At 52.6% G+C, this 25,878-nt stretch overlaps 1 protein-coding gene across 3 annotated transcripts in view; it reads left to right on the top strand.

The window, feature by feature from the left end:
- Sh3pxd2a (SH3 and PX domains 2A) overlaps positions 1 to 25,639 on the top strand; it is a 204,715-nt gene extending 179,076 nt beyond the window's left edge. For 2 of the 3 annotated variants that reach the window (XM_021200446.2, XM_029531346.1), the window contains 6 exons: positions 2,772 to 2,855; positions 7,363 to 7,480; positions 12,062 to 12,396; positions 13,500 to 13,549; positions 15,866 to 15,985; positions 16,929 to 25,639. In XM_021200446.2, coding sequence (XP_021056105.1) covers positions 2,772 to 2,855; positions 7,363 to 7,480; positions 12,062 to 12,396; positions 13,500 to 13,549; positions 15,866 to 15,985; positions 16,929 to 18,878 — 2,657 coding nt within the window. In that variant the 3' untranslated portion in view covers positions 18,879 to 25,639. The remainder of the gene's footprint in view (positions 1 to 2,771; positions 2,856 to 7,362; positions 7,481 to 12,061; positions 12,397 to 13,499; positions 13,550 to 15,865; positions 15,986 to 16,928) is intronic. The other variant, XM_021200454.2, reaches the window with a different exon arrangement.
- The last annotated feature ends 239 nt before the right edge of the window (positions 25,640 to 25,878 follow it).

Raw genomic sequence — 25,878 nt, 5'->3', positions numbered from 1 at the left:
CTAGGTCCTTTGTTGGAGGCACTCTGTACACATCCACCTTGTAACAGGGTTCCAGATCCTAGGTCCCTCCCCAAGTCTTTGTGATTCTCTTCTGGGTCTGTTGTACCTCACAACTAGGTTCCGTGCAGTCTGTCTGCCATCCGCAGACCTTGCTGCCTACCTACTGACTCACAGCCCATCAGGCCTCTCAGAACATCGGCTCTCTGGGTGCAGCCATGTGTGCCTGCAATCTCAACACTTGAAAGGTGCAAGTGGGCTGGTGAGATGGCTCAGCGGATAAGAGCACTGACTGCTCTTCCGAAGGTCCTGAATTCAAATCCCAGCAACCACATGGTTGAGATCTGACGCCCTCTTCTGGCGTGTCTGAAGACAGCTACAGTGTACTCATATAAATATAATAAACAAATCTTTTTTTAAAAAAAAAAAAAAGAAAGGTGCAAGCGAAGGATCAAGAGTTCAAGGCTAGCCTGGGCTACATGAGATCCTGTTTTAAAAGAAAAAATAAAACCACTCAAATGTCCCTGATGTCAGGCCAGGAGCAAACCCTTATTACCTACCCCGAGGGATGATATATGTGTTATAGGTCTAACTCCAAGGGCAGGGGCTCAGGGTGTTCAGTCATGAGTCTGTCCTCACCCAGGTTTGAGTACAGGTGGTCTCATGACTTTGTTGTGGTGTCTCTGAAGAATGTGCTTGTGGGGAAACAAGGTCACTCTGGGTTTGTCAAGGAGATACATGACAGAAAAGGCATCAGCAAGAAGAGCAAAGTAGAACGAAGAGGCACTGGTTAGCAACAGAAGCCCGAGACAGAACCAGACAAGGTAGGAGAGGGCTCAGCAGGCCTCAACAACAGAGCAACGTGGGCAATTCTGCACGGAACAAGTGGTGCCCAACTGTTCTGGTGAGGCTTCTGTTGCTGTGATAAACACCGTGATGTTTAGTGAGCTGGGGATTGCAGGGTTTACTTCAGTACACTTCTAGGGTCTCGTTCATCATCAAGGGAAGCCAAGGCAGGAGCTTGAAGCAGAAGCAGGGGGCCACTGCTGACGGGTTTAAGCCCTAGCTTCTGCTCAGCTAGCTTTCCTAAACAGCCCAGGAACCCCCCCTGCCTAGGGATGATACTGGCCACAGAGGGCTGGACCCTTCTCCATTGCATCAACTAACAGTCAAGAAAATGCCTCATAGCTGGGCCGTGGTGGGCAGCACACGCCTTTAATATGAGTGTTCGGGAGGTAGAGGCAGACCGATCTCTGTGAATTCAAGTTCAGCCTGGTCTACAGAGTGAGTTCCAGGACAGCCAGGGCTACACAGAGAAACCCTGTCTTGAATAACAGAGAGAGGGGTGAGAGGGGAGGAAGGGAGGAGAAAAGGGGGAGAGAGACAGAGACAGAGACAGCCTCATGATGGCTACAGAAGTAATCCCTAATTGACTAATCCCTAATCCCTCACATGACTCTGAGTTATGTCAAGACAGCTGAAGCTACAGACAGGTTGTGGAAGACTTTGACCCTGATGAATTAGGAATTAGGGGACAGCCAGGGCAACATCTGTGTTCAGAGCTGTGTGCATGAGTGTATGTGTGCACCAAGCATGTGGCCGCTCTGCACACTTCCCATAGGACCTGGGTGCCATCACACTGGTCACATTTTAGATCTGCGGAGCCTTCCTAGGGCAGTGGCAGGGGAGCTGGGAGTATGTCCAGGCCGCAGCCCACACTCCTAGCCTGTTGCCAAGAAGCAGGTTGCAGGACCAGAGAGATGTCTCGGTAGTTAAGAACATGGCCTGCTCTTCCAGAAAGCTTGGCAGCTCACCACCATCTCAAACCCCAGTTCCAGGGGATCTGATGTCCTCCGCTGCCATCAGTGGGCATACATGCATCATTCATACATACATACATACACATAAAATAAAAAATAAAACTCGTAATAAAGAAGAGGAAAGGAGAAACAGCATGCATAGCCGCTCTCCTCACAAGGCAAGCAGATATTTCCAGAGGTTTTATTGGCTTTTGGCCCACGTATGTGTGGACAGTGTTTCTTTTACCTGCTCTACCAGCCAGCCACCCTCCCCAGAACTAGGCAGTCCGGCATCTTCCTTTGGTGCTAGAAAGTGAGGCAAGCTGGCCCTCTGGGGTCTATATCTAGTGTCCATTCCTTTGGGAGTCACATAGGAAGGCAGCGCGTGGAGAGCCAGAGCTCAGGGCTCATCTGCAGGGGGCAGGGTGCGGGGAGTCACAGGAAGCAAAGCAGACTTGACCGGTGAGAAGCCGGATGGCTGTGGTCTTTGTCATCAGATGCACATAGAAGGATAACACAATGGAACAGTCTTGGCTGTAGCCTCTGCCCGTGTGCATCTCATCCAGCAAACCTTCCCTGGCAGACAAATAGGATATAAATTAACCCAGTGGGGAGAGCTCTGACCCAGCAAGGAAGGCCCCCCTGTGTCCCCCTGGGCACCCTTCCTTTCTTTACATGGTACCTGGCCATGGCGGCAAGTTAACAGTCGTGCCTGTTGAGTAGACAGCAAACTTTCCAGAACCCAGGGGGATCTCTGGGAGCTGCAGTTAAGAGTCTTCCAATCTCTAAGGGGGAGGACCTAAGATCCTTTAGTTTGCTTCTAGATCAGGTTCAGTCCAGGCAACAGTAGCCCAGCAGCTCATACACACAACCCCTCTCTCCTCCCCTTCCCCATCCCCTCTCATCTTCATCTCCATTCTCTCCACCGGTTTGGTTCGTGTGGGCCGTGGGCACCATCACCATCTCTCACGGCAGTGTCCAAGAGACGCAAGGCACACCTGCGGCGCCTGGATCGCCGGTGGACCCTGGGCGGGATGGTCAACAGGCAGCACAGCCGAGGTGACCACGGGCGCCTGCCTCTCCTCCCGCAGCTGCCTGTCTCTCACTAACACCCTCTCCTTTGCCTGCTCTGCTCTCTGCCTGTGGTCTCCTGACTCACCCAGATCTGGCAAGATTTGTTTCTCATTCACTGCAGCGCAGATTGGGGACAGGGCCTTGCTTGGGACTTGATGTGGCACTAGGGGTGGCTTTGGCTGGCCCTGGGCACTGGGGATATGAGACTTGCGATAAGTTTATATGTTCCTTGGAAGGGAAGAGAGGCACGAGAAAAGTCCTGGGTCTCAAAGGAAAGCCACCCCTGCCCTGGGTCCTGCATGCTAGAGAGATCATAGCGTCCTGCTCCTGACAGGGTCCCATCTTCTGTCCTTTATTATTCCTTCCACTAAGAAAGAGTCCCTCAGACCCAACTCTCTTGTCAGCTGTGGTAACAGCCCTTCTTCAGCAGCTCCACTGGAACCTAGAAGGGCACAGAAGCCAAGCCTACCATGGCTCCAGAGCATTTTCCAACCAACACTGACTATGGGCCGTCCCTCAGCAGGAGCGCTGGCCCATAGGCTCTCAGGAGCTCGGTCAAGGGCTCCAGGGAGGCCCTGGGCTGACTGGGAAGCTGACATTTGCTGAGTCAGGACTGTTTGGCCCAGATCCTTCCCAGCATCCAGGAACTTGTGGAAGGATGGGGAGGGACAGGAGGGACAGCCTCTGGATGTACCCCTAAACATGTATAGACCTTCATGCTGGGTGGTCAGTCTTTCCTGGCCCCCCAGGGAGTAGAGCATGTTGTGTGTTCCTTGTGGTGACAGTATAGCTAGAAGCTGAGACGGGTGTATAGTGCACACAGGCCTCTGTGGAGAACAGGGCTACCCATGACTCACTGCCCAAAGCTTGTTCCCAAATGACTGTATTTCAGCGCCTCCCCCAAGAATCGGGCTATAGAACGTCTGTACTCCAGGGTGGCCCCAGCCAATGGCTGACTCAGTGTTGGCCATAAAGAACCCAGCTCTTCCAGAGGCAGGGCTTAGTGTGGACCCTGGGGGCTGATGCAGGGGGCCTGAGTTGGAGAAGCAGCATCAGGCCACACTGCCAGCAAAGGCCACCCGAAAGTGAGGCGGTAGGGGACCACTCTGCCAAGAGGGTAGGGTTGAACCCGGCCTCCGACTCCAGTGGCAAAGACAAATAAATCCCATAAGGAAGACAAAGGTTCGGCCTGTTCTGCATCCAATCACTCGCTGAGTCCCAGACATGCTGTTGCCTGCATTACCACACAGATGCACAGAGACCAGAGACAGGCCCACACAAGGCCTGAAGGCTACAGGTGTGGCTAGCAGTGCCTCATAGCATATCCAACCGCCACCCCAGCTGTGCCCACTCAGAGACGGTGATTCTAGAAGTGCCACCAAACAAGCTCTGCTACATGTAGCTGGGGAATACAGTCACAGATGGATTTCTTGTACAACTTAAGTCTCCCAGACACATCAGCATATAACTGCAATACCCACAATTGACACACATACATGACCCCCCCCATACTATGAAGGTGTGGTAAAATCAGACAAAACAGTGCGTGCAGGTCCCTAAGTAATCACAATTCTGCAGTCACCTGTACTTGAGCAAGGACAAGCCACAGCTTCACGTTCATTATCACACACTTCCCGGCCCCAGCCCTATGAACTGTATTCAGTTATATCAGGCAGCTAAAGAGGGCTCACGGAGAGCTGGCTGCCGTGTACCCCACAGGGAGCAGCAGCTGGAAACCCAGCAGGGGCCATGAGTAAAAGAAAAGTCAGAGCTTCCGGGTCCTCCCATCCCTGTCCCTCAGCTGGCCAGGCCTCTGGAATCGGAGGCCTCTCCGTGGAGGGGTTGGAGGGGTTGGAGAGGCCGGAAGGGGAGCAGAGAGACTGCTGACAGAGGGGAAAGTGTTTGGAAAGGGAAGGCTTCTGCGGTTTGGAAACTACAGGGCTTCCAGCCCCTGCCTCCCCAACTGGGACAGGCTGTCCACTTCCCCCACCTACCCGCCCGCCGGCCTCCTGGCCAGCCTTCACTCACCAGGGAAAGACTGCCATCATCTCTGCATAGCATGATCACAGAACGCAGGGGCCCTGACCAGACCTTAGCTACCTCACTCTTCCCTCAGCCCTGTCTCTTAAAGGGGCGTCTCTTCCAGAGACCAACCCAACTACAGATTTAGCTACCTATGGAGACCATTTTACATGTGTCTGGATGTTCTCTTCTCTAGACAATTCCCCTTGACCATCGAGTCTATGACTAGGACCAGAAGTAGGGACTGGTCTCTGTAAGGAGGATGACAGCTCACTTGTAAGATGAGTGGCCCAAGACCCAAGTCACCTGTGTCAACCTGCGGTAGACATCTGTCTCCCCAACCTGAGCCGAAAACCGCCAGTCCAAAGAGACAATCAGGGAGAGGTGGTCTGTCTTGCCCTGTCAGGAAGCAGGCCTGAGCGCTCCTCCAGAATCCCACAGTGATTAGTGTCGAATGAGCCTCTGCTGATTAGCATTTTAACTGGGAGGCCATGACATTGCCTCAAGTATGGGGTCCTTTGCAACCAGCTTCACTTGCCAGAACCAATATCCATGGTTGTGTACCCTGCCCCAAGTGGCCGGCCGTGGACTCTGCCCACCACACACACTTAAAAGGCTGTTGTGGTCAGGCTTGGCACCCGCGAGGCTGAGCACATGGTCAGGGCCCTGTTCTCGGCCATGGAGCCGGGCAGGGCTCCTCTAATCTTCCCCTAAGAAGGGCTGTCATTTTTCTCTTCAAAAGCAACCTTGCCTAGGAAAACTTTCCTGATCGCTTCCTGCTCGAACCACAGGCTTTTAAAAATAGCCTGGCCGAACAAAGGCAAAATGTGGAGCCCAGGCCTGGCCTCGCCCGGACCTCGGGCCCTGGATTCCCAGGCCTGGCACTGTCCCGATAGCCACTGCCTAGGCCAGGGTTTACCGTGCCCCACTGGAAAATGGAGCAGGCAGGAGAGTAGAGCGTTGGCCTGGAGCCTGTGGAACTTCTCCAGGGCCCTAGTCAGAATCTGGCGGGGTAGGTTCTCAGGCAGTGTTGGCAGCACTCCTGGGCAGGGCCGGGATGGAATCTGCAGGCTCCGAGCAGAGCCCTCCTTAGTGGCTGCTGAGAAAGGCCTGTGGTAAGAGAGTCTGATGAAGAGCTGTGCAGCCCCCCGGGCCCTCACCCACCTTTTGCTTTGGGGCAGTTTTTCAAGCATGGCCTGTGGTCCATCGGGTCCATCCTGCAACCTGGCAAGACAGTGGCCTCTATCAGAGGGAGATGCTAATCCCCAGCAGAGGGCTACAGACAGCACCCCAGTAACGGGAGAATGAACTCTCTCCCACAGCAGGGTGTGGGTGCGGTAACTCTCTCCTAACCCCCCACAGCGACCCAGAGGTTGAGGCAGGCTGTCCAACAAGGTCCAGCTGGGAGCCAGGAGCAGGAGGTGGCTTTGAGGCCAGACTCCTGCTATTTTGAGCTCCCAGGCAAGCTCCTTCCTCAGTCCCTGCTCATCCCTGCTTTTCTCATGGAGAGAGTCCAGGATCCAACTGCAACAGTCCCTACTGTTGTGTGCAGGATACCATTGTGCCCTCCTGGAAGCAGCCAGCACAGTTGTCCCAAGAGCGCCTCCAGATAACCACTTCTCCCAGTGGGGGAGGGTGCACCATGCTCTTCCTCGGACCCCAGGCCATCCAATGGACGGTCTTCTAAGAGATGGGTGGCCTCACCCAGTCAGTTGCAGGTCTACCCTGGGGCTTCATGTGGACAGGAGTGAACCTCAGCAGACCTGGAAGCCTGAACAAAGGCTTTTAGGAATGCCTGCTGCTCAGCCTGCCCACCAAGTTCTTTCCAAGAAGACTTCAGTGCTATGGGGAAACTTGGAGGTGGCCCGGAGACACACAGGGGGACTAGAACATGTGGCTCTGCAGGAGGGGCCTGTGGTGGGGCCCTTGTCAATCGCACACACTGTAACAAATCCCACAACCGCTCCTGTAGAACTTGCTCCATGGAACACTCTAGGGTAAATGCCATGCATGGTAAGAGGTTTGCAGGGCTGGAATCCAGAGTGTGGAGTGTAGATGGGACATGACGTGTTCCGAGGGGAGACACGGTAGGGTTTCCAAGGCATCCAGGTCACACCTAGCATTGGTCTCGATTTCTTGACTTAAAGCCTAGGAGAAGCAGATTCCTCCAAACCCTGGGACCCCAACACCCTGTCTGGGGGATCTGCTTTCACGCTGCCTGAGGCTTTGCTGGCACCCCGGAACCCTGCCTAGCTTTGGCTTATCCTGGGAACAGCAGCGACCCCCTAACCCAGTGACTCCTCTTCTGCTCTCTGAGCCCTGCTTCCCCTTCTCTGGAGAAGCCAATGCTGGCCCAGGGCGTGTTAGTACGTGGCTGAGCAAGGCTCAGCCGGGACAGAGGGGAACGGGAGACGGATCTGCACCACAGCCTCAAATTAACCGTGCTTTCTCACTCACCCCCGACTCACAGAAGAGAAGTATGTCACTGTGCAGCCCTACACCAGCCAGAGCAAAGACGAGATCGGCTTCGAGAAGGGTGTCACCGTGGAGGTGATTCGAAGGAACCTGGAAGGCTGGTGGTACATCAGGTAAGAGCCTGGCTCCTGGGCAACAGAGTTCATGCAAGGTAGCTGACAGGCAGATAGATACCAAAGACAAATGTGTGCCAGCTCTGCTCGGCCGGCTCACCGGTTGTCTCCTAGGACCTGAAGGCAGAGGCTGAGCCCCAGCCAGTAGGGCAAGGAGCTGGCTCAGCTCAGAGGCCGTGGGGCAATCCCCTGCTCCTCCGCTGAGATGACCTGAAACACCAGCCTCCACAGACCCTGCTAAGACCCAGCAGGCTGCCTCTGTGGCTCACAACAGCCAAGGCTCCAGACACAGACCTCTGGCATCCATGCTCCTGGTGGGTGTAGGGCCATTGTGTCTACAGGGCTGGACACAAGGCTGGGTTCCAAGTGAGATCTCTTCCTTCTCTCGGTGTCTTTCCCGGAGCCTCGTCACTCTTCTCAGCCAAGCGATCCATTTGGGCGTGTGTCTAGAATAGTGTTGCAAGCGAAACTCTGTGGGTCTCATTCTACCGTTACCAACCCTGGACCTGCCTTAAGTGGATTTGTGGTCAGAAAGTTCCTTTGGAGCAATTCAGCCGTAGAGAGTCTGCTCAGCTTCTCTCTCTTCTGCTTGCAACCCGGCTAACAGAAACAGTCCCCTGTGTGAGCTAGGGAGACAGCTGCCTCAGAGTCACTGTGGTCCCTTTTCACAGGCCAGTGCCGTAACACCCTGTGATCCATCAGTGTGAGTTCTCATGCAGCAGTGGCTAAGGGCACAGCAGAGTCAGATGGTCTTAAAGTTAGTCTGTGCTGCAAGGGAGGACGTAGGTAACTGAGCCTTAGTGTGAACTGATGCCCCCATCACCCTTGCCCTGGTGCCTGTCAGTCTGGAGGACTGAGATGTACCTTTCTAACCTGTCATGTGGCACGGGACCGTGTACTTACACATGTGTTATCCAAAGCAGTCACCCCTGGTCTTCTGTGTTCTCTAAGCAATAGAAGCTGAAACTACCTGCAATTCCATCAGCCCCAAGCCTGATGTGGAAAGGCCCACAGATAGATGTTGCAGTCGGCTGGTGGTCTGCGTGTGTTTGCCTAGGAGTGATCACCACAGCTGCCTTTTATATTTTAGGGTTTTCTGTCTATCTGTCTGTGTGTTTGTTTTAAGAAAACGAATAGTGTCAATCTGGGCTACTTCTAGTCAGCTACTGTCCCTCTTGTTTGGTCCTTTTTAGCCAGTGGGAACTTCAATTGAAAAGGACCCTGGGGATCCCGTTCGACCTTAAGAAGCCTACCAGATACCTCCTTAAAACATTGTTATTTCCCAACATTCCACACTGTGTGTTGATCCTCATTTCCTGTCTTTCTTTTTTCTCCCCAGCCTTACACACACACACACACACACACACACACACACTCCTACACATTCCCTCTGAGGCCTGCTTCTCTCTGGAGCCAGTCCTACTACAGAGCTGAGGAACAGCTGTGAGGAAGTTGTGCCCAGACACAGAGCCACCCCTGAAGCGTGCATTGCTCTGCCTGCTGTATCCTGTAACACAAAGCCCAGGACAAGCTTTATCGATACAGCATGTGGAACACAGAGGGCTGTGGAATGGGACACCCTGGGCCCTATGTGCACCTGACTATTACCCTACAGTCCCTACCCAATTCCACTGCCACTGTCATATATAACAAAATACCAGCAAGGTCTTTTTCAGAGCTTCAAGAACCCCAGGCTCTGGGCCTGGTGTGGCACACTCTCCCTCAGGCCCTCTGATAACTGCCTTGCCTTTCTGAGTCTTAGCTACTGCCACAGAAAGATCATTCTCACTGTTCCTCTCCACCCTTGACCTTCTGTGCTTCAGCTTCTACCTGTCACATCCAGGAGCCAGCCTCAGTACAGTAATGCCTGCCTTCCAAGGAACATGTAAGCTGGACACACCTGTGTGAGCCTCCCAGTGACATGGCTGTGAGGAGCCACCTCCTGCCTGGACCTCTCTGTTGCCTTTCTCCTACCTAACACACGCCCAAGATCAAGGTCACACTGGGAAGGGCGGTAGGGGGGTTGTCAGACGTCTGGTCTGTGAGAGCCATTTCTAAAGAGCCAGCTGTGTCCCAGAGAGCAAATGGGGACAATGCGACCTAGAGTCAGAAGCACTGGCCAGCCAGTGCTGGGCCCAGAAGCAAGTTCCCTGCCAGTTTGGGTGAAGGCTTGATACCATGTGGGGGAAGGGGGGGCAAGTTGTTTAAACATCACGGAGTCACCAAAACTTAAGTTGGCCCTGTCATTTGCCTTTGGTTTATGAGCTCTTGGGTTGGTTTGGTTTTGCCATAACGATGGTCTGAGTTTTCCCGGTCATGTGCTTTCATCTGTTTATGCTTTTGTATTTGTAGCCCCAGTTAGAAAGGCTCCTTCCACTGCAGTGGTGGCACTTGCCATAAGCCCAGCACTCCGGAGGCAGAGGCAGGCAGATCTCTGTGAGTTCGAGGCCAGTCTGCTCTACAGAGCAAGTTCCAGGACAGCCAGAGCTACACAGACAAAAAGGCACTTTTTTTTTAACCCTCAAGATGATATAAATATGACTTTTTAAAAAAATACAAGACCTTGTATATAGCCCCATTTGGCCTGATACTCCCTGTGTAACCTAAGCTGGTGTGATTTAAGGCAATCCTCCTGCCTCAGCCTCCCAACTAGTGAGTATGGGCATGAGCCACCATGCCTGGCTCTTTCCTTGTTCCTTCTTCTTCTTGTATGATGAGAAGCTAGATCTTACCTGTTTTCCCTGATTGTCCTCAACTCACCTATCAAATACTTTATTTTTAAGCCACAGTATTAAAAGGTTACATGTGTGGACTCATCCTGTGAACTTGACCTTGTCTGCTGTCTGTCTAGCAGTGCCCAGACCCTCCCCCATTAGGTGGTGGCCACCCCTCCCATCCCACTCTTTTTTTTTTTAAATGTTGCTTTGTTTTGACACAAGGTCTCTTCTATCCAGACTAGCCCGTGTAGCTGAGGATGGCCCTGAACTTCTGATCCCCTGCCTCCACCTCCAGAGTGCTGGGGTCACAGGTGTGTGCCTCTGTGTTTGCTTGTGTGGTGCTAAGGCTTAAACCCTACCTCTCTTCTTTATTGAGATAGACGCATACTCTTTAGCCCAGGCTGACCTAGAGCTTCAAAATAAAAAAATAGAATTTCTTTTTTTTTTAAAGTCTTTGACACCTTTGTACATGTAAACACCATATTTGACCATATCCAACCCAGCTCTCCCTCTCTACCCTCTGCAGTCCTCCCCAACACTTCCCCTTCCTCCCTTTATGTCCTCTCCTTCCCGATAGGTTCAATTAGTGCTATAATGTTTATCAATCTCGTTGTCCTAATCTTATACAGGTAACCAGCCACTGTGAATTCATGGGTGCAGTAGCCTTGTGGAGTCCAGAAAACAGCATTCCCCTCCCCCCACCCCCAGCATACCTCCCCCCTCTGGCTCTTACAGTCTCTCCACCCCCTGTTTCGTGATGTTCCCTGAGAGCCTTTTGTGGAAGGAGGTGATGCAGATATCCCATTCGTGGCAGAACAGTCAGTGGTCAATTATTCTTAGCATTAAGAAGGTTGAAACCAGTCATTGCACTAAGTGCTGACCACCACAGAGAGAAGCTTTTCTGGCCTGAGGTTGAGGGGAGCACCAGTGTATGTATATAAAAATAAATATTAAGAAGGAAGCTCAACAGTCTTGTCTGTTTAGCACAGCCGTTCTCAGTTTGTGGGTTCGACTCTTTGGGAGTCAAATGACCCCTTCACAGGGGTCACCTAAGACCATCAAAAAACACGGATATTTCAGACAATTCATAACAGTAACGAAATTCCAGTTATGAAGTAGCAACAAAAATAACTTTATGGTTGGGGGTCAGCACAACCTGAGGAACTGTATTAAGGGGTTGCAGCCTTAGGGAGACTGAGAACCACGGACTCAGCAAGAACAATACTAGGTCCCCTCTGGGCCTACGAGCAAGTTTACAGTGCCAAGCACGAACCTCCTTATATTAAGAGGGCCTCAAATCCAATCCCAAAGTAGTTGTTTTCCAGATCTGGCCTAGAACTTCCAATCCTCCTGCCTCAGCCTTTTGACTGCTGAGATTTTAGGCATGTGCCACCATGCTCAACCATCTTACGGCCTCCTTGGTTCTCAAGTCCTTCTGGGTCTGAAGCTGCATCCCTGTATCCTACAGAAGAAAGCTGGGCAAGACGGCGCATCAAGGACTCTCACCTGTGCTTGCCCCTTTCCTCTCAGCTCACATTCCGCTTCTATAGGGATTGTGACTGGTCATACAACATCCATTCGTAACTTCTTTTCTCTAGAACTACCCTCGGGCCATCACGAGGGCTACCTACATCTAAAAGAACCGTAGTGTTAGGATCCTGCATCTGTCTGAGAGCAGTCGCTCTGATTTCCAGCATCTGGCCCCAGCTCTGTTTTCCTCGGCAACAGCAGAACGGCCAAGCCTCCAGCAGAGCGTTAGAGAGAAGGCTCAGCTAGGCAGGCTCAGATGGAGACAGACCTGGGAGGAGAAGGGGAAACCAGAAATGAGAGCTTTAATGATGGTGTGTGCCCCTTCCTCTCACAGGTACCTCGGCAAAGAGGGTTGGGCACCAGCGTCCTACCTGAAGAAGGCCAAGGATGACCTGCCAACCCGGAAGAAGAACCTGGCGGGTCCGGTGGAGATCATAGGGAACATCATGGAGATCAGCAACCTTCTCAACAAGAAGGCGTCTGGGGATAAGGAGGCTCCGGCTGAAGGCGAGGGGTCCGAGGCCCCCATCACCAAGAAGGAGATCAGCTTACCCATCCTCTGCAACGCCTCCAATGGCAGCGCCTTGGCCATTCCCGAGAGGACCACATCCAAGCTAGCCCAGGGCTCGCCAGCCGTGGCCAGGATCGCCCCTCAGAGGGCCCAGATCAGTAAGCCCTTGAAGGCCCCCAGTTCCTCCCAAAGAGCTACAGAGTGGGCAGGCATGGGTGAGGGGAATCCAGGGGCTACCCGGGACCTTCGTGACTTTTTCACCCTGACTGACAGTCTGGGTTCTGTCCACATGCCTTTGATGGTCACAAGAGTTGAAGAGGCCTAGGGAGTGGCTATGTCCCTGTAAGCTGCAACTCTGAAGATATACTGCAGGAGGGAGGGAGCAGGCTGCTGGCCTCCCTCTCCCTAAGAAGGAACCAGGGGTGGCTCTTTAGCAGAGGGACAGACCCCAAGAGCAAGAAGTGGCATCTTATCTAGGTGATTGGCATATAGCTGGTTTTATAAACCCATGAGCTCCAAGTCTGTGGTCTTCTGTGCAGGCTCGCCCTGCGGGATGTAAGATGTGGAGGAGGGTTGGCAAGAAGGCCTGATGTGCAAAGGTGCTTGCCACTCAGGCCTAATCTGACCAGATCCTGGGACTCACCGTGCAGGTGAAAGGAGAAAGCTGACTTCCTAACACTGAGGCACATGTGCCCACCCCCACCTGCAGACACAGTCTGTTACTAAAGCCTGTGTGCCCGAGCTTCCACACACCTGTGACCTAGCAACACCTCTGCTATTATGGGGTGTGGGGCGGTTTCTATTTTGCCAACAATCTGAGGGAATGCTGTTTTGGGTGTTTTGTTTTTAAATATTTAGCTCTTAACTTTATTGTTAGCTCTCTGGTGCTTGGCAAAATCTTAATCGGGGAGGACTTTAGTCTCTTGCCTTGTGCTCCCTTCAGAGGACTTAGGACTAGTGAGCAAAAACAGATGTGGTTCCTGCTTCTGCTGAAAATTTGATAAATCCATGCGGCCTTTACCTTGAAAACTCCCTGCAGTATCTGTAGATTGGTGTACATATCATTTCAGGGGTGGTGGATCCTTCCACCCCCAGAGTGACTTGAAGGTATCTTCACTCCTGGTGACTTAGAACACAGGGTCTTTCATGACTGTGCGACCAAAGCATCAAGTTTCAAGGATCTGAATGGATCCCACCCAGGGAAGACAGGTGTAGGTACTGCTGTCCATTAGGATTCTTAAAGCTGTGGCTCTTCTTTCAGGCTCCCCAAATCTGAGGACAAGACCTCCCCCGCGCAGAGAATCCAGCCTGGTATGTGGACTGTCTTTCTATTCATTCTCTGGGCTTACTCCCAGAACGCTCACAGAGGGTGACCCAGGGTTTGTAGGGCCCTATTGGGGTTTCCATCTTTGTGGGGGACAGGGGCAGAAGCCTGCAGATCCCAGGGCTCCCCGGAGCATAGCTAGACAGTTTATAATCAGAAAAGCACTGCACTCCAAGGCTAAATAAATCCATCCCAGCCACTACCCTGGCAGACATAAACATTTAGACTGGCCAGCAGGAGTGTCCAGTGGGGCCTAGAAGTGGGGCATTGCCAGGGCCACATTGGCGCAGAAGCCTTACAGCTTCCTCAGGATTGCCCAGTGAAGGTGGTAGGCTCCACAGCCTAGAGGGTAAAGGGTAGACGAGTTCTTATCCACCTGGAAGGAGAGGGACTTGCCAGACCCAGCTCATGGAGGGCTGACACTGCTGAAGTCCCTTTCTCACGAGTGGGTGACTGGTAACCACACTCTCAGGCAGGGAGCTTGGGGAACATCAATGTTGGTGACAAGCCGAGAGTCCTGGAACAAAGACCGGTTACAGGACTGGAGGTGGGGCAGAGGGCAGTGTGATGCAGTTGGAAGACAAGGTCTAGCTCAGTAGTAGAGTGCTTGCTTAGCACGCGCGAGGCCTTGGAGGTCCCATCCCAGCATCCCTGGAAGGGGTGCCGGAGCCTGGTCTAGAGTCCATTTCTGACGCGGGAACAAAGAAAGACCCTTTGTAAGTCACCCACCCTCCAAAGTTCTCAGTTTCCTTCTCTGACGGGGGAGAAGAGTATGGCCACCTCCTAGGTCTGCTGTGCAGACAGGATGCTGTAGTACATATTGAGGACCAGAAGCTGGGTTTTCCTTTCCTATGTGAACTCCTGGATGTTAGGTGGTGTTACCAGCTACTCTGTGCATGGGACAAATCCCCGTACCTGGCATTTGCCCATCCATGGGAGTTGGGGTCCTCCATATGTTGGAAGATGTGGCCTCTGGCCATGAGTATTTGGTGACCTCATCCCTGCAAAAATATCTATCTCTATCTCTCTCTCTCTCTCTCTCTCTCTCTCTCTCTCTCTCTCTCTCTCTCTCCCCCCCCCCCGGGTTTTTGCAGCTGAACAATGAATTCCCCATCTCTCCCCTGTCTTTGAGCCCCAGCTGATTATTTTCAGGCAGACTTGACTTTGGCAAGAACAGAGTCATTCCTTCCACGCGTAACAAACGCTAGCTCGCCGAGGCAGGGGTGCTGGTTCCAGTTAGACTCGGCTGAATCCCACCCTGTCAGGGTCCAGGAGGGGATGAAGTGCAGCTAGCAGTCTGTGCCAGCTTCCACGTGTGACTTTACATCAGCACACAGGCGGGGAAAGTTGACTTGAGTCACACATATCCACCCCTCAACCGTCTTTCTCCCATCCTTACTCAGAGTGATCCAAACAGCTCAGCTTCCACTTGAAGACAGAGGAGGCTAAGCCTTGAAGGGTAAAGAAAGAGACAGGGTTCCCGAGGTGTTGACCTCCAGCTTTGTTCAACGGTTCCCGCACTCCTCCTCCCTGGACCAGAACATATTCTATATCTCAGCAAACACCTTCATGGCCCCAGTCTTCTGTTTTACAGAAGAGGAAACTGAGGCTCAGAACATCTGGGTCTTCTAGGTCTTCCTCCCACACCACAGCTGCTCCCCACTTCCCTCCCAGTTGCTCTATGTTAACCCCTTAGTGTAGGAAGGACAAACATAAGAAGACAAAGTCCCGAGTACGTCCTGTTGTGGTTACAGCCCACCAGGCTGGCTGCCCGTGTGGTTTATATATAACAGGCTGCCTCAGAGCAGCACCCAGTAGGTGCACAGCAGATGGCTGCTTTAAAAACACAAAATGGGGTTCACAGATAATAGGTCAGTTGTTCTAAGTGTCCTAGAAGGGCACTAGAAGAAAAGCTGTATGCCAGCATCAGAAAGGCTCACAGGAGCCCTGGGGTATTCTGCCTGCCTGCTGAAATGCCATTCTGTTCAGGGTACCAACGTGCTGACCCCCTCCCACAGACTCCTCCCCCAACCAGCTGCCCTCTATACTTCTATGTGACTGTCCTGGGGAGTTGGCTCTCTCACCCTCTCCTGTAGCAGCTGCCCACTTGGTTTAGGATCCACCCCTTAGACCTACAAAATGGCGGTATCCTCGCTTTGTTAGAATGATTCTTCTGACTTTAACTTTCCACCTTGGGAGGAAACTATTGAGGTCTCCAACTAGTGTTATGTGAACCCTGGGTGCTACCTCCTGCGGGTAAGGCCTGGAGCATAAGTGATAGATTCTGATTGTTTCTGCTTTAGGGGTTCCAGCTGCCAAAGCCACCAGAGCCCCCTTCTGTTGAGGTAGAGTACTACACCATTGCTGAATTCCAGTCCTGCATCTCTGACGGGATCAGCTTTCGAGGTGGACAGAAGGCAGAGGTGAGCCTCCTTCAGGCTAAGGACCTGTGTTTTATATTTTATAACATGTCTTCTTGGCAACGTTTCTGAGGGTCAGTCATGGCGGGTAACAGAAATGAGCTTCTCGGCCATGAGTACTTGCCTAGTCAGGGCCACAGCCAGGGCTAAAGCCCACAACTTGGGTTTCTGTCCCTCACTTGCTTGTCCCACAGTGGCATCCCCTGAAACATACGCAGGGCTGAGCACAGAGAGCCTCGAAGTGAAGCACTGATGAGGGCGCATGACAGAGCGGTTTGCTTCGTTGGAAATGTTTTATTTGGGAGGGGATAACACACACACACACACACACACACTCGCGCGCACGCGCGTACATGTGCACGCACATGCACACACATACATACAAACATACATGCGTACACACACACACATTTATGCACACACATGCACGTGGAGATCAGTCTTGTGTACTAACACAAGAAATCTCTTACCTAATGCAGTTTTTGTGGCCACTTAGAGAATGTTCTGTAGGGGTGATCTGGTCTCAGGCCTGTACCTCAGTTTGATTTGTCTGCCTCTTCCCTTTTTTACCTGAGAGACCTTTCAAGGGACAGTCAGCATGGGTGGAGGACAGGAACAGTAGACCACTGGTTCTTTATACGTATGGATCCTTCCGAGGTTGGTTTTTATTAGGAGCTAGGGACAATGTGGTAGCCTTGGGGGGTTGTCATGGAGGTCGAGAGAGGAAACCCACTCTGCCAAGCTTTTGGCACAGACTTAGGGAGCCAGGAAACGAATGGAATCCTCACACCCAAGACCAGGGTTTGAATCTAGCATTCCACTGACCGCCATAAGGTCTTGGGACACTTACTGAAGGGCTCAGTTTGCTGTGTCTACAAAATAGGCTGGGACATCATAGGGACCCAAAGACCCCTGCAATTCACTGCCCTGCCCCTCTGCCCCCCAGGTCATCGACAAGAACTCAGGTGGTTGGTGGTACGTGCAGATCGGGGAGAAGGAGGGCTGGGCCCCAGCCTCATACATTGATAAGCGCAAGAAGCCCAACCTTAGCCGCCGGACCAGCACTCTGACCCGGCCCAAGGTGCCGCCGCCCGCACCCCCCAGCAAGCCTAAGGAGACCGAGGAGAATCCTGTGGGTGCCTGTGAGAGCCAGGGCTCCCCACTGAAGGTTAAGTATGAGGAGCCCGAGTATGACATCCCTGCCTTTGGCTTTGACTCAGAGCCTGAGATGAGTGAGGAACCCACAGAAGACAGAGGTTCAGGTGACAAGCGTCCCGCCCAGCCCCGACGGGCCTCGCCTGCCTCTTCCCTGCAGCGGGCCCATTTCAGGGTGGGTGAGTCTTCTGAGGACGTGGCCCTGGAGGAGGAGACCATCTATGAGAATGAGGGCTTCAGGCCATACACAGAAGACACCCTGTCTGCCAGAGGCTCCTCTGGGGACAGTGACTCCCCTGGGAGCTCCTCTTTGTCCCTTGCCATGAAAAACTCCCCTAAATCAGATTCTCCCAAATCCTCATCACTCCTAAAGCTCAAGGCAGAGAAGAATGCCCAGGCAGAACTGGGGAAAAACCAGTCCAACATCTCCTTTTCCTCCTCCATCACGATCAGCACCACCTGTTCTTCCTCTTCTTCCTCCTCCTCCTTGTCCAAGAATAATGGTGACCTGAAGCCACGTTCTGCCTCAGATGCAGGCATCCGTGACACCCCTAAGGCCGGGACCAAGAAAGATCCTGATGTGAAGGCCGGGCTGGTCTCCTCCACCCGAGCCAAGCCGTCTGTCCGACCAAAGCCAGTCCTGAACCGAGCGGAGTCTCAGAGCCAGGAGAAGATGGACATTAGCTCCTTGCGACGACAGCTAAGGCCCACAGGCCAGCTCCGGGGGGGCCTCAAGGGCTCTAGGAGTGAGGACTCAGAGCTGCCTCCACAGATGGCTTCTGAGGGGTCCAGGCGAGGCTCTGCAGATATCATCCCTCTCCCGGCTACCACTCCCCCGTGCATCCCCAAAAAGGAATGGGAAGGGCGAGGCACCACCTACGTGACGTGCAGCGCCTATCAGAAGGTCCAGGACTCAGAGATCAGCTTCCCCGAAGGCGCCGAGGTGCACGTGCTGGAGAAGGTGGAGAGTGGGTGGTGGTACGTGAGGTTTGGGGAGCTGGAGGGCTGGGCTCCTTCCCACTATTTGGTGCCTGAGGAGAACCAGCAATCTGACATAGCTAGCAAAGAAGCAGACACAGAAAAGAGCTCGCAGAACGAGGGCAAGTCAGACAGCCTGGAAAAGATCGAGAAGCGTGTGCAGGCGCTCAACACTGTGAACCAGAGCAAGAGGGCCACCCCGCCCATCCCCTCTAAGCCTCCCGGGGGCTTCGGCAAGACCTCGGGCACTGTAGCGGTGAAGATGAGGAACGGGGTCCGGCAAGTGGCCGTCAGGCCCCAATCTGTGTTTGTGTCTCCGCCGCCCAAGGACAACAACCTGTCCTGTGCCCTTCGGAGGAACGAGTCGCTAACGGCCACTGACAGCCTCAGGGGTGTCCGCAGGAACTCCTCCTTCAGCACCGCGCGGTCAGCAGCCGCCGAGGCCAAGGGCCGCCTGGCCGAGAGGGCTGCCAGCCAGGGCTCAGAGTCACCGCTGCTGCCTACCCAGCGCAACGGCATCCCTGTCTCCCCCGTGCGTCCTAAGCCCATAGAGAAGTCTCAGTTTATCCACAATAACCTCAAGGATGTATATATCTCCATTGCAGACTATGAGGGGGACGAAGAGACGGCTGGCTTCCAGGAGGGGGTGTCCATGGAGGTGCTAGAGAGGAACCCCAATGGCTGGTGGTACTGCCAGATCCTGGATGAGGTGAAGCCCTTCAAGGGCTGGGTACCCTCCAACTACCTTGAGAAGAAGAACTAACAGCACAGGGTCCTTCCAGACTCAGCGTGCTGCTTTGGCTGCCACCGGATGAATGGTGGCACGCCAGACACGGGGATGGACAAGATGGGAGGGGGGAGGGGGATGACAGCATTGAACCCTGCAGAACATGTGACCCCCCAATACACCCTCCAGCTGGAAGGGAGGGTGTGATGGGCGTGCACACTTAGGAGAAAGGGGACAGCAGGAATGCCCTGGGCCCGGGATCCCCACATGCACGTTGCATGCGGACGGACCGTATGTCATTTAGCCCAGGCCATGTGGGAAAAGCCTAATCGTGCCTTGCTGCAGATCTGGAAAAGATGTCATGAGGTGCCCTGGGTCCTGCCCTGCTCAGCCACTTCCATGGCTGGCTTCTCGCCTCTGGAAGCCATCCTTGCGTTGCCCTCATGATGTATTGGAGATTGGGTTGGTCTCTAGTCCGCCACCGACCACTGGCGGGCGTTCTGGAGAAACACCAGCTCCGGGCTTTGGCAGCGTCTCCAAAGAGCTCAGCCCTTTCTGGGGCCAGGCCACAGCCTGTGTTTGGTTTAAAAGAGTTCCCAGGTGCCAACAAGGACTGTCTCCTCTTGCTGTGCTGGCTTGGCTTGGCAAGGAGAGTTGCCCTCCTTGGGGCACGTGGAGGACAGGGTGGGAGTTGGCCTAGAGGATGCGAGTCTCCTCCTAATCTAGAGATTGCTCGAGGATTTCCAGGTAGGCAGTTCCTTCTGCATGTTTGGGAAAGGGTTATCGGTTGGAGGTTATATATCAGGCGTTTGGTTTGGGGTTTATTTTAGAAGTTGTTTGGGGGCCCAAGGGGCTCAGCCTCACATAGGATACGGGGTTGTGGTGGGTGGGGTTTCCATTGAATTCCATGGAGGGATGTTTTATTTGGGTTTTGGTTTAATGTCTTTTGCCTTTCCATAAACCAGATTGTTTCTTTAGGTTTCCACTGTGTACACAGTGCCCGAGCATGGCACCTCAGCAGGGAGTTTGGGACTGGGTAAAGCCAAGTCCCCGGCTCGGTGAAACAAAGTGTTCAGGTTCCTGCCCAAGAGGGAAAGAGGGCATTGTTAGAAGCCAGCCTGCTGGGTGGCTAATCTGCCTACTTCTGCCCACTTTTTCCAACCTGGGCAGAGGGGACCCTGGCTGGATCAGCCTGGAGCGGACTGCCCGCTGTGTCCCTAGCCTGCTGACAAGGTACCCAAGAAGATGGAGGACTTTGAAGCCAGGAGCCAACCCTATCTTCCTGAGGGGCAGCGCCCCCGGGTAACAGAGAAGCAAAAGAGTGGAGTGGAAACCGTCCTCTGTCTGCTTTGGGTTGTGAGTCAGTGGTTGACATTTCAGAGGGGACCCTCCGGAGAGAAGCCTGCAGTGTCCTTCCAGGACTCCTGTCAAGCCAGTGGTGGATGCCATATGTGCCTTTGACTTGGAACAAATCCTGTCTCACAGCCTGTGGCTGAGCTGCCAGCATTTCCTCTGACCAAGGGCTGCTGGTTCCAACAGATGCGGGAGGAAGCGTTGCCCCTCACTGCTCCTCCCAGGCAGGTCTGCCTTCAGCTCCCAACCCTAACCTCCTGGCTCCCCAAGCCATGTTCTTTCCACAGGAGGATGCAACCCGCTAGCCTCCTCTGTCAAAAGCCCATGGTGGTGACATTGCTCTTTTTCCTTTTCTGTGTTCATGAGTTTGTTTAAAATTGAAATTAGTTAATTTTCTTCTGCTGGACAGTATTAAATAGAGAGGGGTTGTTGAGTTAATCTGCTAGATTGCAGTACTAATGGTAGTGGTATAGTGTCTTCATGATATTATTTGTACTTATTTGAACAATAATGATAAAGAAGTGGTTCATTATTTCTTAATTAATGCACTTTAACTAAGGCGGAATGGAAAGAAACCCGGAGAGCAAAGTGCATTACTTAAAGATGCAGTATATACTCTTCTCATTTTAAAACAGCACATATTTATTAAAAGAGGAAAAAAGTAATTTATGACTATTTAAAATAAAATTTAAAGTAGAGTGGCTGTCAGGTGAGAGGACCTTCGACGTTGGGGTCTGCCAGGGGGAGGGTCCACAGCCTCACTGCTCAGATGTTCACATTGAGCCAGCTCCAGGATTAGTGTGCCCGCCCACCTGCCAAGCACAGAGCATCTCAGTTGGACTGGACCACCGGGATCCCCAGAGCCAGCCTTTGCCACCTCCCCTGTCCTTGCCACATCCCAAAGACCCTCTCACAATCCCCTGTGTCCTGAAATCATAGATCCTTAAAAGTGGGACGGGAAGGGCGGGGGACCTTAGAGGTCACTCCATCCTATCCTTTCGTGTTACTTTAGCCCAAGGACAGGAAATGACTTTCCCCAAATTGCCAAACTAATGGCAGGTTCCTGCACTGCATTAGTACTGTGTCCCCACACCCCCCACCTCTAGTTTATTGTGTGGTCATTGTGTTTACATTGTAACATCCAGCCCCAGGGATGGCTGGGAGTTGCTCAGGCATCTGGGGAAAGTGGGGAATGTCGCCACCTAGCGTCAGGATGTAGACTTGGGCAAGGAGTCGTCATAGCCAAGGTCCCTCACCACCAAACCCATCAGGGCACAACACAAACCCTGCCAGCCCCAAGAATACTTGAAACAAGAAGGGTGCATGCCAGGCCTTCCCAGACATGGCCAAGAGATGCCAGGCAATGTGTCCCTGGATCCTAGCCCTCCCCAGGCGAGAGGGCTTTTCCCTAGAGCTAATGAGCTGCTTTGTGATATTGGACAGACCACAGCAGCAGAGGGAAGGGCCTGGGGCTCTGACCCATCTAGAGGAAAACCAGATCGGACTAAAAAGAAGTGGAATCTCAGACACGTCCAAACCTAGTTTTCCATTTGTTATGATTGAAAATGTGAAATGACATTGTATTGCTGTATACTGCAACTTTAATGAGAATGAGCCCTTCTGAGGTCATTGTTGAGGTTTATATAATGCCCGAAGATGCAGCATTAAGTGCTTTATTCTCTTTCAGTTTAAAGACCCTTTTCTTGTATCATAGGGGTGGAGGGAAAAGTCTTCGAACCTTATCCTTTGTCAGTAGCAGGCCTGGCTACACTGCCTGGCTCCTCTGTGCTCTCACAGTCGGGAGCAGGAGGGAGCTGGTAGTGGGGTGTCCATCAGCAGCAGGTTCCTGTTTGCTCCCCCCCAGGCTCCCTTCACAACTGGGGTTCTGTCTGCAGAGGCCTCACTCTCTCACCCCAAGCCTGGCCCCCAGGGTTCCTCTTTCTCACTCCTAATGGACGAAGGCATTATATAGAGCCCTCGTAGGCACTTTGAGATGTTAGAGAGTATTTTACTGGCATTTATACCCTTTGCTTCCCCAGCAAGGCATGTTACGGCGTCTATCATCTAAGGAAAAAAAGACAAGGGAATTTCAGTCAAATGTTATTTTCATATGACTAGTACTTGCAGAGTAGATGTAGAGTTATTTAAGTTGTAGTGTTCTGTTTTTAGGAAGGGGTGGGGACCAGGTGAAATCACCCCTACTTTTCCTGGGTTTGACTAATATATAATTTCTTTCAGGCTACTCGAGTCCCCTGTTCCCTCCAAAGACTTTGCATTCTCAATGGAAAACAATCTGAGACAGGACAAGTGCAATATTACCAAGAGGGATTTGGGACAGTGGAGACCCTGTTGAGTCTGTCTGCAGAAAATGGGAGGAGTCGTGGGAGGTAGCCACCCGAGGACAGCCCATCAGTGTTGTCCACCTAGAAGGGTGTGCACGGTGCTCTTGACCTCCTGGGCCGGTCCCCAGAGCAGAATGAGGCTATCCACTCCCGTGCTCCTGTTTTGCAGTCAGCTGCTCAGAGAGACCGGCAGCCCCTCGCCCCAGCCTCCTGATGTGTGTGGGCTATGAAGCTTTGGATGCGAGCTTGAGTCTTTCTAAAACTGTAAAACCTCAGTTTAGCTTGTGGACAGGAATCCTGGCCGTAAGCAGACTCATCTGGAAGGTGGGTGCTGTAAGCCTCACTTAACCCAGTGAGAGCCAGTTCCTACAGGCCTGCAGTAGGCCTGGGGCTGAGTCCCGGCCACCCATTCATCTCAGTGACTTGGGCAAAAGGCATGAGCCTGCCTCTAATAACAGGAACTCCTGAGGCAGGTGCACACGAGCATCCTTTCTCATGCAGCAAGGAAAATAGGCAAGAAAAGATGGCTTCTTGGGGGGTAAGGAGCAAGTTCCAGAACTTGGCTCCCCAGGATAGCAAGCACGGCCTTGCTGGTATGTCCCATTTATATAGTACTGTAGGCCTGCTGCTCTGACCCACCTTGTGTGAATTTCTATACAGATAGGGAGAGGGACCGGGCCCCTTTTGGGGTCTCTCCCTTGGAATAGATATGGCTGCATAGCCGATCATTAGAATATCCATGCAGCTTTCTGGAAAGACAACAGTCCACATCACTAACCAATTAAGATTCCCTCACTTTTTTGAGGGCTGAGAAAGTGTGTGTGTGTGTGTGTGTGTGTGTGTGTGTGTGTGTGTGTGTGTGTGTGATGGTTGTCATTTCCATAAGCATAGAAAGTCCATGAGTGTATATGTGTGTGTAAGGAGAGACTGGTGGTAATTTTCCACTTGAATTAAATAGCATGGGGTTAGAGAGAATGAATACCGGGCAGGCAGTCTCCATTGAACTAGTCCTTGGCATTGGGCAGGTCCCAAGGGACGCGCAGCTTCTGGCAACATGTGTGTCATTCACACGATTCTGGCTGGAGAGTGCAATGTGTCTTTAAATTTTTTTTTTAATTATTTTATTTAGTTGGAAACTTCACACTGGTATTAACAGAGCTAACAGAAGCAGCCCAGGCAGGCCATGGTCCTGGGCACCAAGATGAAGACATGGAAGAGATAACCGTTGTGTATGGAAGTGCTGAAGTGATTAAATTAGGGCACCCACCTGCATCCTACCCTTGGCATGAGACCCCCAGGGATCCATGAGCTGCTGGGTCACAGTTTGTTTCTGAAGGACAGGTAGGCTGGCAGGTCAGGTGTGCTCATGGTGAGATGGTAGGGCCTGCAGCTGTCCACACAGCCATGCCTCCCGGCTCCACAGCAAGCCTTAGTCTCATGTCCCTGTGTTTCCTAAGCTCAATGCTGAGAGCCCATGACAAGTCAGTGACATTAGCACTGCTGGTCACTTCTTTCTGTGCATCTGGGTCCCCAGACCACAAAGTAGGTACATTGGTGCTTGTAGATTGAAGGAAGGGTCTTTCCAAAGCCTTGATCCCAACCTGGCTGCAAGGGATTGGCAGGTGACACCCCCTCCCCTCCCCTCTCTAAATCTCAAGTGACCTTGACAGTCAATACCCCTTCCCTATTGCAATCCTAGAATGTCCCCACCCCACCCCCGGTGCTGAAGGTCCCTGCCTTACTCCAAGTCTCATACTGGACAATCGGCTGTGTCTTTGGAAGTGTGAAAGAGTCATGTTAGTGCAGACAGATGTATCTGGCATGTGGGAAAGCTAGTGGGAGGCACGTTGGCAAGAGGAGTGTGCATGTTTGGAGTTCCTGGGGCTTACCATCCTTGCATGGGGCGGAAGCTTCCAGAGATGTCTTTTAGGTAGGTGTGCGAAGGCTGAGAGAGAGAGAGTTCGGAACAGGAAAGGAGTCAGTTCTTGGTGATTGAAAACGAGAGGTTTGCAGGGATCTTTGTTACTCACCAGCCAAGAGTCCAGCCAGAGAAAACTTGCTCACTGGGCCCCATCCGGCTTCCAGTATCATTGTCTTAAGGAAGAGGTACTGCAAGTCATACGCCAATCTTTGGGTCTGTGGGCCCAGTCCCATCCCGGATTCCCCATAGTTTTTGCCCAGTGCATTTTGCCCCATGCAGAGCTAGCCCATCAAACCATACAAAATAGACACCACTGACCAAAATAGGCCACACAGTAGGGACCCAATACCTCCACACTAGACCCTAAAAGCCCAGGCCTATCCAGGAGGCAGGTGACCTCATTTGGACATTTATTCCCAAGGCTCCAGTGGAACCCACGGTTCCGATTGCCGAGTCGGCCTCCCGTCTGCCGGTTGGGCCAGGTGAGCGCACCACCCTCCTGCGTGTGCTTCTACTGGGGCACATTGCTTCTGAGTTTACTTCAAAGGGTACACAGTCGCCATTCTTGGATTTACAACTTGTCTCCTGCAACAGAGGGCATGGGTGTCCCTACCAGTTACTGAGAGGCCTGGAAGGTAACTTGGAAGGCAGAAGCGAGCGGCTACTGCTACTGTGTGGTGAGAACGAGCACGTGGATGTCACCGGGACTCCTAAATCACAGGGGCTTCCTAGTGTCCACTCATCCCCGCCCAGCTTACTGTGGTCAGCAGGAGCCCTTCCCCCAGCTTCTCCCCCTCCCTTCCCCTCCCCACCTCAGCGGAGGAACGGAGACAAGGACATTGGATGCAGTAGGGGTCCATGAAGTGCTAACATCTCCGGGATCCTCAGTGGTGCTAACCTATCTCCGTGTTTCTCATAATTCTAATAGTGGATTGTTTTTTATAAACCTCATCACAAACGCAGTATCACCGGGGTAGGGACCCAGCCCCCCTTGACCTGCCCATTTCCGGGTGTCCTTTATCACTTTGGTGGGACTCTTTGATCTGTAGAAATGACCTGTCTTGGCATGCTTCTAGACTTCAACATTTGGATTGTTTTGTTTCCTATTTTGTTCGTGTTTACAGTCATCTTGTATTTCCCTAAAGACTAAATAAAGTTTTTGGCCTTTTTAACTGAACAGAGTCATGTGATTCTCTCTGACACCGGAGGACCCATACAGTTGACTAGCAAAAGCCTCACTCACCCAAACAGCTGCCAACTCGAGAACTGAGCACAGGATGGGGATGGGGGAGGAGGGGCCAGTTCCCATAGGAGCTTTCCACCTGCAGGCAGCTTTCTGGGAGAAGCCAAAGCTGGACCCTTGGGCCTTCGCTAGTTGTGTTAGTCTCTAGTAAGCAGGAAAACATGGACCTGAGTTCAA

Source organism: Mus pahari, chromosome 1, assembly GCF_900095145.1.
Source record: "Mus pahari chromosome 1, PAHARI_EIJ_v1.1, whole genome shotgun sequence".
Taxonomy (NCBI): Eukaryota; Metazoa; Chordata; class Mammalia; order Rodentia; family Muridae; genus Mus; species Mus pahari.
The sequence above is the reverse complement of the archived record's forward strand: the minus strand, read 5'-3'. Positions and strand labels throughout refer to the sequence as shown.